The following is a 14,177-nucleotide window of genomic DNA, read 5'->3' on the forward strand; positions in this document are numbered from 1 at the left end:
TAAAATAAAACAGTGTTTACCTGAGGCAGAGACAGGGGTGGGACTAAGAACTGACTGCAAGGAGACATGGGAAACTCTCAGAAATGATGAAATAGTTCTACCCCTTCCTTTGAGTGGTAGTTACATGGGTGTTTACTTTTGTTAAAACTCATCAAACTGTTCACTTAAAAACTGCATTTTATTGTATGTGAATTACATCTCAAAAATTGATTTAAAGAAAAAAATAACAACAGCAAAGAAAAATACAGAACCATGTTTTATATAGCAACACTGAGTTTTTCATGCAAGTCAGAGAGGAATTTTTTACTTAGAAAAAACAGGTACATTTATTGAAGTCTTTATAAGTTGATTTACACCGCCTTGAAAGAAGTGATTGTTAAATTTTAGGAACTTTGGAAGCCAGCTGTTAAACTATTGTTAGCTCAAAATTGGCCATGGTAGAAGTCTTTACAACACATTACAAATCAGGCCTCCCCAAACCCACTCCCATCCCAAGAGCTGGTTTATTAGCACATGACTGGATTTATTATTTATATTAAAATAAAGATCTGCTTTGCATGTCATGTCTAGAGTTATGGTCAATAAACAAAGCAAACTTTCCAAAATATAGTTCTACAAAGATTATTTGTAATAATGGAGACTATCAATACCTCCTTCCCTGCTCCCCTTTTCATCTTATCACCACTACTCCCAAGCAATGATTTCAACTCTTTTGGCTGTTTACTTTTGGATTTGCTTTCATGTCACTAAATGATATGCTCATGCTGCTAATTATTTTTTCAGTTTTGGCATTATCTACTGATTTCCCAATATGGAAGATATGAATTTAGTCTTCTTTCCCACAAACACCTGACACCATCAAAAACACATTTCACACCACTCCCATCCTTGCAACATTGTGTTATACTTTTAGTTAGATCAATATTCAGTATTTACACTAATATGGTTATGAAAATATCCACAGCTGATCTGTCTAGTATTATGATTAGTATTACTTTTCCTTCCTTGCACAACTTTTTGTTTTCCCTGGAGTTAGTGATATCCTTGTGGTTTGCTTCTTTCATTTGCTTAGTTTTCTATGCACTTATCACTGATTTATACCAAAAAATTTATCCCAATTGTTTAAAATTTCTCTCAATAGTTCCAACATATCAGGTATTCTAGCAATTTAATCTTCCTGGAAACATCTCTCTGGAGGCTGCTCTCATTTGGATTGACTGCTCTCTAGGCTGGTACACAGTTACGATTCCGGAATTTACCTTCTCCATATCTGTGAGATTCTCATCACCTCTCTTGCGAATTGTTAAACCAACAGCTGGATTGTTCATCCAAATATCGCTGCTGTTGTTCCTTAAGCACAAGGACCACATCTTAGTCACCTATGCCACAACTATCATGATATCCTGATTAGTAGGTGCTAATTTTTCACTTTAAAATATAGGGAGAGATAGTCAAACTGACTGTATGTAAATGATAAGAAGGTTATACTTATTTGGACATTTTAATTTAGAGTTGACAAAAGCACCAAGAATATGTCCCTACTAATATAAGGTATAAAATATTTTGAGAAAGAGGAAACTAACTCAAAGCAAATTCATTTGTGTAAGAAATATGCTATTTGAGTACATACTATGTGTCAGGCATTGAGGCACTGGCGAGATTGCAGTGAACAAGAGACAAAAATCCCCTACATTCTAGTTGGAACGATAGACGGTGAATATGACAGAATTCATAAACAAGTAAAATATATCAGATAAGTGCAAAGAGACAAATAAAGCAGAAAAGAAAGACAGGAAGTATCAGGGAGCCTACGCCAGGGCAGTAGCCATGGTATAATGAGGAGAGGTTCCAGATTCTGCATATATTTTGAAGGTACAAACAACAGGATTTGCTGATGGTTGGACACCTGAAGTATTGTAAAATATTCAACTATTAGGATATTCTTGGAGTCAATAGACATTCAGCCCAATTTCCCTTCATCAACAGCACTGCACTAGGAAATACTCCAATCACTTAATTCATGAAACAACATGAATTCTGACATCATGAATTCTAGATGTTAAATGATAAGGAGATAGGAATTTTTAAGTAAAGCTTTAAAGGAAACACATACCTGGTGATAAAGCTGACTGGCAGGTCAATTACCAAAGATCCTAAGTAGAATGACTTCACTTTATTTGATGGACGAATAATTCATGAATGAATATTTGAAGACTAAAGACAAAGACTAAATAATCAAGATTAACACACCCAGAAGTTATATAAATAATCAACAACTTAAATTAACATCAACTTTTCATGTGGTCTCAGGGTGAAAGTCTGTTACTTATATTTTTTAATTCAAAAATAAAGAAAATGTGTTGATTAACCAATAAGGCTCTTTTAAGTTTAGCAAAAGTAAAAACAGTACTGTAATATTACTGTTTATGTCCCTTAAACTATATTTGCTCAAGGGTACCTGTGATACTAATTTGAAAGTAAGCATCAAATACATGGTATTTGAAAATTATGTATGGAGCAAATGGCAAATATATAGAGAGAGAAATTTAAAATTTATACCTACATAAATGGGGAAGGAAGGAGGGAAGAAGAAAAGGAAGGAAGGAAGGGTCACTCTTCCATTTTACCATCTTGTTCAAGGTGGTACCAGAGAAATCCAGCAGATGGCACTCATACATTTTTCTAAATACGATGCTGAATTAAAACCAGAATTGTTTAAACTTTGTATTTCAGACAAGAAAGACCGAATAAATCACAGTTGAAAGCAAACACATTTCAAAATTTTCTATTACCATGGAGAAATAATGCTTTTAAGCTACTCTAATGCACATTCATGGCTTGCAAGCCACTTACAATTTTCACTTCCTATTCTAGCAGCTGGTGGAAAATAAGGATTCATAATCATTACCTGCCAATCAACAGCTTGATAATAGAAAGCTGTAAGTTGCCACTGAGAGACTCACAAACTTTTCCCATGATGGAATATGGGATCATTATTTTCTTCCAGTCTCTTTTCAATGCTTTTATTGGTTATTCTATTTAGATGGGTTCTGAAATTAGGAAACATTATTACTACCATTTTCAACTAAGTGAACAGAGGCTCAGAAAGAGTAAGAAAATTAGGGGATATGGCAACTCAACCAAGAAAGAGAATCAAAAATAAATGAACCCAGTTTCTTTAACTGGATAATCAATAAATCCTCAATTAATAAATATGGGTTAAATGAACAAGTTAATTCAAGTCATACTTCAAGACACATTTATTGAACACTTCCTGTATGCTGACACTGTTACAGGCTCTGAAAAAAAGTGGTGCATAAGACAAATAATATCCCTGCCCTCATGGAACTTGTGGTTTAGTAGTGATAAATAGAAACAAACAAACAAGAAAGAGATCAGAAATCACAAATAGTATGAAGAGAATTAAACTAGAGTGTGTGATAATGTCATGATGTGAATACTTTAGACTGACTGTGTAAAGGAAGGCTTCTCCCAGGAGGTGACGTTTCAACTGACACCTGGACTACAGAAACAGACAGCCATACAAAGATCAGGAGGAGGAGCATCCCAGGCAGAGGGGACACAGCTTCCAAAATGATCCCAAGGCCAGAGTGAGTCAGGCCCACTGGGGGAGCAGAAAGAACGGCAGTGTGGCTAGAGAGGAATGTGCAAGGAGGAGAGTGTATGACGTGAGTTCCAAGAGGTAGCTAGGAGCCAGGATGAATGGATGCAAGAATGGAGGGAAGGAACAACAGATAGGGAAAAGAAAGAAATAAGAATAGTGCTACTTTTAGGTTAATCAGAGATTCTTTTACATGTTGATCTTTCTGGAAGTTCTCCATTAGTCCATATTCCTGCCTTAGCAGGTACTAAAAAAAATGAATATAACTCTTATTATTTGATATTTTAAGAAGATGCCATCCCTCAGGTTAGCACCTTAAATTATCAATGACCACAGGGTAGCAATGAAAAAAAAAATCTGCAGAAAATGTAAAGTAGGATGAATAGGTATTAATTTCAAGAGATACCCAGAAGGTGAATTTTCAATAGTACTTGATTTGAGTCTGTTTTGTACTGATTTGCCTCTTTCTTCCCATGGAGTGTAAAGGATATTCTTAATTAATTCAAGATTCATTCACTGATTCTGATTAATCAATGTTTTCTGGTACCAAAAGAGTGATTTAAATAATTCTCAAATTTCTCTTATCTTCTAATATTTATCTGCTGTGTAACAGTTTATTGTAAGCATATTTTCAAAAGCAATGTATTTTTAAGATTTTTGGAACTGAAGCCCAAGCAATTAAACAGTAAATAAAGAGGTCCACTGCCCTCTGTGACCGCACACGAACCAGATCATTAATCAAAATCTCAGTTCCTCCTGAAAAAAACTGGGATATATGCTTGGTCTCCATCTAGAATCTCAATAGAGATCTTTGATTTTATTGGATAAAAATATTTTTATAACTATAACCTTCATCATATAAATTTTAATTGGCACCAGATTTTAGAGGTGACATTACACTGACTCTATGATTGCTCTCATGTCACCCATGCCCAACCAGAAGCTTCTCTGTCTAAAGTCCAAGAAAGCTGCCAATATCATGTCATGGTGATTTGAATTGACACTTTCTCTCAGCAATCACAAAGCCCTATCCAGAAATATTTATTGGTCATTGTAGTTGCATCTATTAAATGTAGATTGAGAGGATTTTATTTTAACAAGATTTTATTTACCAACTAATTAGAATGACAATTTATTACAAGTATGACAATAATTAACTTAGAATTAACAGAATAGTATAGCTTTTCTGGTTGTAAGAAAAAAAATAAAATCATTTTTCTCCCCTGCTATGGGCCTCGTTTTGCACGGCTACGTACATCAGTCATTGTTATTAATTTCACATTTTTATTTACTCTTTATTTTCCCAGGCATCTGAATTCTGCTGCTGTCAATTTCACAAAGGTCTTTTAAAGATAAATTTGCTAAGTATCAAAAGCAGTTGTTTAAATAAGCATTCGGTTTTGACAGCTTTGCTCCTGATACTTTTCATAGCAGCAGCTAAGAGAGCATTTTACCATCAGTCATGGTTTTCTTTGTTATGCTTTCTTTTTTTCCTCCCATCAAAGTAAATATGTTCTTACAAACAGTATTACCCTAAAAAATTTTCCTCATGTTTAATGAATGTGACCCTCAGTACAATGAATAACAACAAAGCAATGAAATCCCGATTTTCCCTAAGAGACAAGAGAGTTATCACATTATTTCATTCATATATTAGTCAATGCTGTCTCAGTATTATTATTTTGTCAAATGTCAAGTTAACAAGAAAATAAAGCTTCTTCACTGGTATGATGATTTTATCGTTAACAGGACAAGCAAAAACTTATTTAAACTTGAAAATACAATGTTTAGAAAGCACAAATGCAACTAATTATACATTTCCTACCTCCAACATTTTCAAAGATAACTTCATTCTTCCCATTCTTCCATTAAAAAAAAAAATCTGTTGTCTTAAGATAAAAGGGCCACAAAACTCCGAGACCTAATCCCTGCTTCAGGCTAATGACAAAAAATATTTTTCATTTTTAGTTCACATCTTGAAAAAAATTCCCTTGACAGAAAATGCTCTGAACTAGATTCTGAAAGGCAAATGTATTGCTTCATTTAAGTTTTTCAGGATGACAAAGGAGAGAAGAGGAGTCAAGAAGAAACATGAAAGTTGAATTAAAATAATCTGCTTCAAGTATTAAAATATTTTTAGTATAATGAACAACTTTAAATATGAAATTTCATACTATAAATAAATATTTGAATGACAGAACACCTTACCCTTCTACACTCAGTATTAAAAACCATATCATATTTATTTCTAATCATGTCACTGAACTGCTACTGTTTTCTGGACTGCAAACAAATGACTTACTCATAATAATGTAACACAGTTATGTAGGATTGATTGGTATGAAATAGAAAGGGACTTTGTCCTCAGCATAGATTAGAACAGGGTCTGTCTAATGCATGCTGTCTATCTGCAGCTAGCCAACTGAATTACTGATTGCCCTTCTGGTAAAAGACTCAACAGATTTTTCTCAGCACAATTTCTACTCTACAATAAATTACCAAATCTCAATTGACTCTGTTTTAGAGTCATTTCTAGATTCCAATTCATTACAATACAATGACTTCAAACTTACCTTGGACTTTAAGACTCTCATCATGGTTTTTCAAGTTTCAAGAGAAAAAAAGATAGGCAGACAATGTGCTCCTCAATTTTTGTTTCTTTTACAGAAGAAAACACTACTATTGCTAAAACAATGAGTACTCTAGAAATCTTCCTGACTGTACACACTTTAAAACTTTTCCTTTTCTTTGCTTTTTCCTCCCATTTCAATAATTAGGCCAGGGAATAAAGAAAGGAATTTCCAGTCCAGTGGTCATGCTCTACATCCTATAATTTTGTTGCTGTTTTTCCCCTAGCCAAATAGCTCCATTAATCAGCAGGAAAAATATGCAGCAAACTATCTATACATCCTAGTATTATCCCCAGTGGAAGGCTGATAATTAGGAAGTTGCTTCTGGAAGAACTTCCATTAGAGTAAAGAACTATGGTGGCATGCCAGGAACATCAGAGATGTTATCAGTGTTACTCTGGGTTAGTTAGGCTTTGGTTATAACTAAGTATGGGGAAAATTTAGTGAATTTATTTAATGAATGAGCATTCATTTAAAAACTGCCTTTTTATATAGCCGAAGTCTTACTTCCAGAGTAAAGTTAGTCTGAGACACACTTTTACTTAGATAATTTCAGTTATTTTTCCTACTTAAGAGTTTTATGAATTACTAATTCTTAAAAAACCTAAAAACAGACCTAATCTGCTGATATAATGACAGTGTAGTTTCGTACACTGCAATTGCTATTGATTGTTGTATTTCCTTTTTTCAGTGAACTTGTTCCTTTTATTACACGGATTCTAATACTCCCAGTTATTTTGGTTGGTATTACACGGGCAGTGCACTGTATTACTCTACCGTGCAGTGTTAAAACAATCATTCGATTGTTGATAAAACAATAGTTTAAATCTTAAAATACACATTTTAAGCATCCCGAAATAATGAAAATATGTTATGAACCTCCCATTTTGTCTCAAATTCAATTCATATGAATTCTGATTCATTACTGAATATTAATCTAGATATTCTATATGATGGGAAGACATGACAAGACTGTTATATCAGTAAGAGTTTATTCTGCATATATGCTATTGTGTGTTAGTTGTGCAAATAACTGGCAGATCTCTAATTCACATTGATATTTTAGCTACAAAACCAATAATGAACAAAAATTACTGTGGAAAAGACTTTACATGTAAACTTAGCCTGCATATTAATGATGTGATACACATTTAGTAAGAAGACTTAGAACTTAGAATGTGGTTAGATAAATGGACTAAAATAAGACAGAACTGAAGTCATGACTAATCCCAGTAACCATTTCCCACTCTGCATTTGCATATAAAATAGACTGCAATTCTCTGGTACCATTCATTTTTTTCTTCTTAAGCAAAAGTAATTTACTCTTAAATATTTAAAGAATCAAAATAAAAATAACTTTTGAAAATGCAAATTATTTAAACAGATGGCAATTGGTACACATCTCAAAGGAGAGTTTTAACTTTGCTACTTAAAAAAAAAATAAGGATGTAAAGCAACCTATACAAAAAGCTATGCCCAAATAAGACTTGATTTGAAACAAGACTACCTTAACATTAATAGATCTAAGACATTTGTAAACATCTCATATTTGATATTAAACTAATTCAACTAGAATCACAAAAGAAAACATTTGCACTCAGAACTTTGAGTTATATCCTTAAAGTAGCTTTTGTTCCCCTCCCCCGCCTACCACAATTTAGGGCGTTGTTGAATAGTTTCAATATACTTTTTTAAGAAACAGGTGAAAATAACCTTTCTTCCTAGCTAGGCCTGCTAACAGCAGAAAGAGATGTGATGTTGGAAATTTGGTGGCAATATCGTGATTGATCCAAACATAAGTACACTGTTTTCAGTTGCGATATTTTAGGCCACCAGCAAAAATGAATCCTGATGGCCATAAGGAGACTATGTACCTCCCCGAGTAGATGACTTATTTCATTCTAACCAACACTGGCATTAGGAAGAAAACTGGCAGGCACAAAGTGCTGGAAAGTGGCTGCAGGTGTCCCAGACTTAAATCTGTAGACACATTTAGAGAAAAGTGGAGAAAACTGGCTTCTGTAGATGAAAGGCCTCAGAAGGCCTCTGTCAAAAGACATCTTATGATTACAGAAGGATTAAAATGAAAGTAAGCATCTTTGTTGGTGCAAATGGCACTGACAAAATTGGGTCAATAATCTGAGCTTTTCTTCCTACACTTGTTTGATTGGATCTGAGGTAAACTGCAACAAAGAATGAACAACATCAGAAAGTACAGATCAGCTTAAGGCTCAGGGGGGGAATAAGGAGCCCGAGAACACAGTAAATGTTTCTCCTTTTTTCTTCCTTTAGAAATAAAATCAAACCACATAAAAACCCTTACGTTTCAGCAGGTAACAAGACCAAAAAATTATTTTTTTTAAGTGCTAATATATCAATTCTAGTATCAACAACTTTGAACATTTCAAACCTCACATTTTCTGCGAGAAATGGGTATCATTCATGTATCTACCACAGAGATTTGATACTAAGATGCTTGATCAAATCTTAGATAGCTGACCACTTCTCTACAAGTTATCTGTTTCCTGAAGATCTTTCTGTGCCAATGTCTGAAATGAAAACATACAATTATTCACGAGAGAAATGAAATTCTTAATAAAAGAATTACATAAAATTCACGTAACTTTAGCACAACAATAACTGGGCATTTCTAAATTTTGCTATTGAAAGTTTTTATAAATATATAAATCCTATAAAATATAAATCCTAACATACCTATTGGATAATCTTAAATAAGAAAATGTTTCCGGAAAATAAATATGGAAGAAAATGTCGTGTATTAAATTAAAACTATATTTAACATACTTTATAGCTAGCTATATATGTCATCTATTAAGATAGAGCATGACAAATACTGTGTTCACTTTATAAACAACCAAAGTAAGAGGTTAAAAGCAATCTGAAGCGCTCCCACACGATCTGAAAATAAGTTTCCAATAACTGAATCCAAAGTTCTGGAAATCATAAAAATGTGTAATAAGAAAGTTTTAGGATCAAATATAATCAAAGTATAATTTATGCCTATCAAAAACAAAAAGCTTTTAAGCATTATGATAGTTAAACTTCTTCAGTGCATTAATCCTCTAATATCAGTTTCAGGCAAGGGGATGTTGTGAGGTCAGGTTTGAATTTTTTTTAACTTAGTTTGAAATTGTACATATTCTCTTTATATATTGATATAACTTGCCTTATGCAGCATCTAATTCTCCAAGACTCAAAACATTTCACAGATTTATATCACGACCTTAGTTTTGTTTGTTGTTGCTGGTTTTTTTGTTTAAAATTATTATTTATTTATTTAGTTTTGGCTGCGTTGGGTCTTTGTTGCTGCGCACGGGGTTTCTCTAGTTGTGGCGAGCGGGGGCTACTCTTCCTTGCAGTGAGCGAGCTTCTCATTGCTGTGGCTTCTCTTGTTGCAGAGCATGGGCTCTAGGTGCACGAGCTTTAATAGTTGTGGCACGTGGGCTCAGTAGCTGTGGCTCGCGGGCTCTAGAGCGCAGGCTCAGTAGTTGTGGCGCATGGGCTTAGCTGCTCCGCGGCATGGGGGAATCTTCCCAGACCAGGGCTCAAACCCATGTCCCCTGCATTAGCAGGTGGATTCTTAACCACTGCGCCACCAGGAAGCCCTGTTTTGTTTTTCTGTATCTAGTGCAAATCCATGTGAAGGGCACAGTACTAATTCAATGAGAAGTATTCCAGTAAAACCATTCTTACCAGTAAGTAAAAAAAAAGTGCTGAACAAAAGTTAAACAATCAATTATGACTTACCAACTGCAAAAATTCTATTTCTGTTTGGAGAGCATCATAAACACTTTGCATGTCATCTTCCTTATAAAGTTCTAATTCTTTTTTAAGTCTGTTGTAAAGGAAAAATTCACTCTATTAGTTCATTAGTAAACTTTTATAATAATTCTTTATTACATGACTAGTGCCAGATTTGCAGCTTCTACTATCAGAATTTCAAGTTAACACTAAAGAATTTGAAAAGAAATTCTAATTCTCTATAATTCCGTAAGGAACTAGCCATTAAAGTTAGTCTAGGAAAGATAATTGGAGGAACAAGAATTTGAAAGAAGAAATAAAGCTATCTCGTTTTTCAGGTAATTTGAAAACATACTTGGAAAACCCATGAATCAGCGATAAAACCAACTCAAACAATAAAATAATTCAGTGGGGTGACAAGATACAAAGTTAGCAAACAAAAATAAGTAGACTTCATTGTCACCAGCAATAATTAACATGACTTTTTCATGGACAGGACATCATAAAAATGTTAACTATCCCCAGTTAAATAAAACTTAATTTGTTCCTAATAAAAATACTAACACTTTTTTCCCCTGGTGCTAGGCGAATTTGATTTTAAAGTTCATATGAAGAAAGAAAAAGAACATTCTAGAAAAACCCCTGCATTTTTTTTTCCAAGAAAGCCCTGAAAAAAAGAGAAAACAAAGAAGGGTGACTAGCCCTATGAGATATTAAATCATACCATTAATCCTTTATAATTAAAAGAGTGAAGTACTGGCATATAAATAGAGCAGTGGAACACGGAAGACAGAAATAGCTTAAAAGGGACAAGTGGACATTTAGCATATGCTAAAGGAGCTTCCTCAAACCACTGTAAAAGGCTGACTTTTTAATAAGCTGTGTTAGAAAAACCGGACAGCTATGTGCTATGTGTCTATAAATGGATTGTCAAAGCTAAAATTGGCTCTGTATCTCATAGCATACACCAAAATATACTCTAAATGGATCAAAGATTTAAGTGTAAAAAATGAAACTATCTACGGACAAAGTGAAAGAATAGGGAAATTCCTTTATAAGCTGGTTGTGGCCAGGAACTTTCTCACTATGGCTCAAAGTATAAATGAAATATGAGTATTCAATTCAATTACATTTTAAAAATTGCATAGCAAAACACATGAGTAAAGTCAAAAGATGACAATCTGAGAGAAAATACTTGCCACATACATCACAGATAAAAGTCTAATCTCTTTAATATGTAAAGGGACTTTATAATCAAGGGGGAAAAAAGACCAAAACTCTGATTAAAAAATGGGGGAAAGTCATAAACAGTCACTTCACAGAAAAAAGTATAAAAATCATCCCTAAACATTTGAAAAGTGCTTAATATTACTCATGATAAAAATATGGTCAATTTCACTCATAATAAAGACTTGAAAATTTACAACACAGGTATATAATTTCTCATCTATCAGATTGGTAAAACTCCAAAAACTTGATAACACACTTTCTTCATAAGGTTGTGGATAAACAGGTGTACTCAGATATTGATGGGGGAATATAAAATGGTTAAACTTCAAAGGAGGAGAATTTGGCAGTATATAACAAAACTACATTTATATTTTTCTTTTGACTTTGCCATTCCATATCAGTAATACACCCTATAAAAACAAACAACATATGCACAAAGTTATTGTTGCATTATTATTTGTAATCACAAAATACTGTAAACAACCTGTGTCCATTCTTATGAGACTTGTTGAATAAACTATAGCACATCCATATAATGGAGTATCATACAGTATAAAAAGAATGAAGATAAAGATGAAAAGAAACACAGAAAGGATAAACCAGTAACTAGTGAAAATGGTCACCTACAGCAGTGAGTGAAAATGGGGTGGAATAAATATGGTATGAAATGAAACTCATCTGGGTATATCTTTTTTATATATTTCTGACTTTTGAATCTTGATGATTATTTACATATTTGACAAATAAAATTAAATAAATAAAGTTGAGGAAAAGGCCATAAAGTTTAACACAAAATAACAGTTGAGTTAAACACAAACAGAAACAAATAAACCTAACTGTTTTTCAAATTTATAATCACAGATTAAAAAAAAGAATTAACGCAAGTAATAATTTTCAAACACAGTAGTCTATAACCCTCAGTGGGATATGTTGTAAGGCAATAAGAATTATAAAGGAATCTTAAACTTTACTTACTACTTTTGTTGTTAGTGAAGGTACACAGCTAGTAATTCTAAAATTATTTTACAAGATTGTAAGAAATGGATACTTACATTGATGTTGTTAAAAATCAGAGTTTTCACTGGAAGAAGGAAGATATACATAGAAAATGGAGGGAAGAGGAAAAAAAAAACTGTCATTCTGGATTTGAATGGAAGGGATCAGTATAAAAAAATCATGATTTAAAAAAATGGTATTTTTATTTCTGTCCGTTTAAAGTATTCAGAAACAATGACACCCAGTAGTAACGAGCACATCTAGCATGCTAATCTTAGTTTCTGAAACCAGTACCAACTAAAAGATACCAGGACTCCTTGAAATAATTGGTCCCAGGGCTGAGGTAGGTATTATAATATACAAGGTGAGCCTAGAATATTTTGTTGCACAAGCAGGAAGGAAAGTGACCAAAAACTGATGGGAAAATGTCAAAGGACACAAAAATTGAGTTCAAGGGACTGCCTCTAGCCAAATCTGGGACAATTTGAGCATCAAAAATAGTGACAATAATGTATTATAACACATGAAGTAAAAAAGAAATCCATGAATCCATAGAAAATCTTAAAAAGGAGAAATTAAAAGGATGGGGTAAGAGGAAGGGGAACTTCTGTCTTTTTTTCCCCCAGAATTTTACTAGCTAATAAAAGAAGAGGGAATTCCATTATTAGAAAGTTGCCACTTTGCAACCACCAATGTAATAACTGACTCAGGGAGGAATCATTAGTGGACACTGAAATGATTGCATGAAAAGTTATTGGGAAAAGGGCTATGCAAAAGGTCTGAGTCATCCCCTATATCACTTAGTAAATATCCATGGAAAAGAATATTTTCTCACTGAAGAAATCTGACAGACACAATCTTATCTAAGGGATCAAACCTAACATAACTGAAAATGAAACAAACTGACATTATATACCTTCTGATGCAATGCTCTGAGGACACAATATTACTTATATATTATTCTTGCCCCAAATTATTTAACCTGAATCTAATCTCAAAGGAACAAATAAATCTAAATTGAAGGACATTTACAAAACTACTGGCCTAGATTCTTAAAAAAAGAAAAGAAAATGTAACTATAAAGAATGTACAAAGAACTCATACAACTCAACATCAAAAAAACAAACAACTTGATTAAAAAACAGGCAAAGATCTGATCAGACATTTTTTTTTTCCAAAGAAGACAGATAGATGGCAACAGGCACATGAGAAGATGCTCAACATCACTAATCACCATGGAAATGCAAATCAAAGCCACAATGGGCTATCACCTCAAACCTGTCAGAATGGCTAAAAAATAACAAGTGTTGGCTAGGATGTGGACAAAAGTGAACACTTATGCACTGTTGGTGGAAATGTACATTGGTACAGCCACTGGAAAACAGTAGAGAATTTTTCAAAAAATTAAACATAGAACTGCCATATGATTCCAAACTTGCACTCCTGGGTATTTATCTTAAGAAAATGAAAACACTAATTAGAAAAGATAGATGCACCCCTATATTCATTGCAGTATTATTTACAATAGTTAAGATATGGAAGCAACCTAAGTGCCCATCAATAGATGGATGGATAAAGAAATTGTAGCGTATGTGTGTGTGTGTGTGTGCGTGTGCGTGTGTGTGTGTGTGTATACATATGTATATATATATTCAGTCATAAAAAAATGAAATCTTGCCATTTGCAACAACATGGATGGACCCAGAGGGTATTATGCTAAGTGAAATACGTCAGACAGAGAAAGACAAATATTGTATGATTTCACTTATATGTGGAATCTAAAAAACAAAACAAGTGAGCCAACATAACAAAACAGAACCAGAGTTATAGCCATGGAGGGCAATGGTGGAAGGAAAGACAGACAGGAAGGAAAGACAGACAGGAGGGCAATGGTGGAAGGAAATAAATAGGTGAAGGAGATTTAGAGGTACAAACTT

At 33.6% G+C, this 14,177-nt stretch overlaps 1 protein-coding gene across 1 annotated transcript in view; it reads right to left on the reverse strand.

Moving 5' to 3' along the window:
- Window positions 1-8,759: 8,759 nt before the first annotated feature.
- The window catches only part of CCDC172 (coiled-coil domain containing 172), a 67,085-nt gene continuing 61,667 nt past the window's right edge, over window positions 8,760-14,177 (reverse strand). Inside the window, exons 8-9 of the mRNA XM_059053569.2 lie at window positions 10,021-10,108; window positions 8,760-8,801 (exon numbers count right to left, since the gene is read on the reverse strand). Of these exons, the coding sequence (XP_058909552.1) occupies window positions 8,760-8,801; window positions 10,021-10,108 (130 nt within the window). The remainder of the gene's footprint in view (window positions 8,802-10,020; window positions 10,109-14,177) is intronic.

This window comes from Kogia breviceps, chromosome 2 (genome assembly GCF_026419965.1).
Source record: "Kogia breviceps isolate mKogBre1 chromosome 2, mKogBre1 haplotype 1, whole genome shotgun sequence".
Taxonomy (NCBI): Eukaryota; Metazoa; Chordata; class Mammalia; order Artiodactyla; family Physeteridae; genus Kogia; species Kogia breviceps.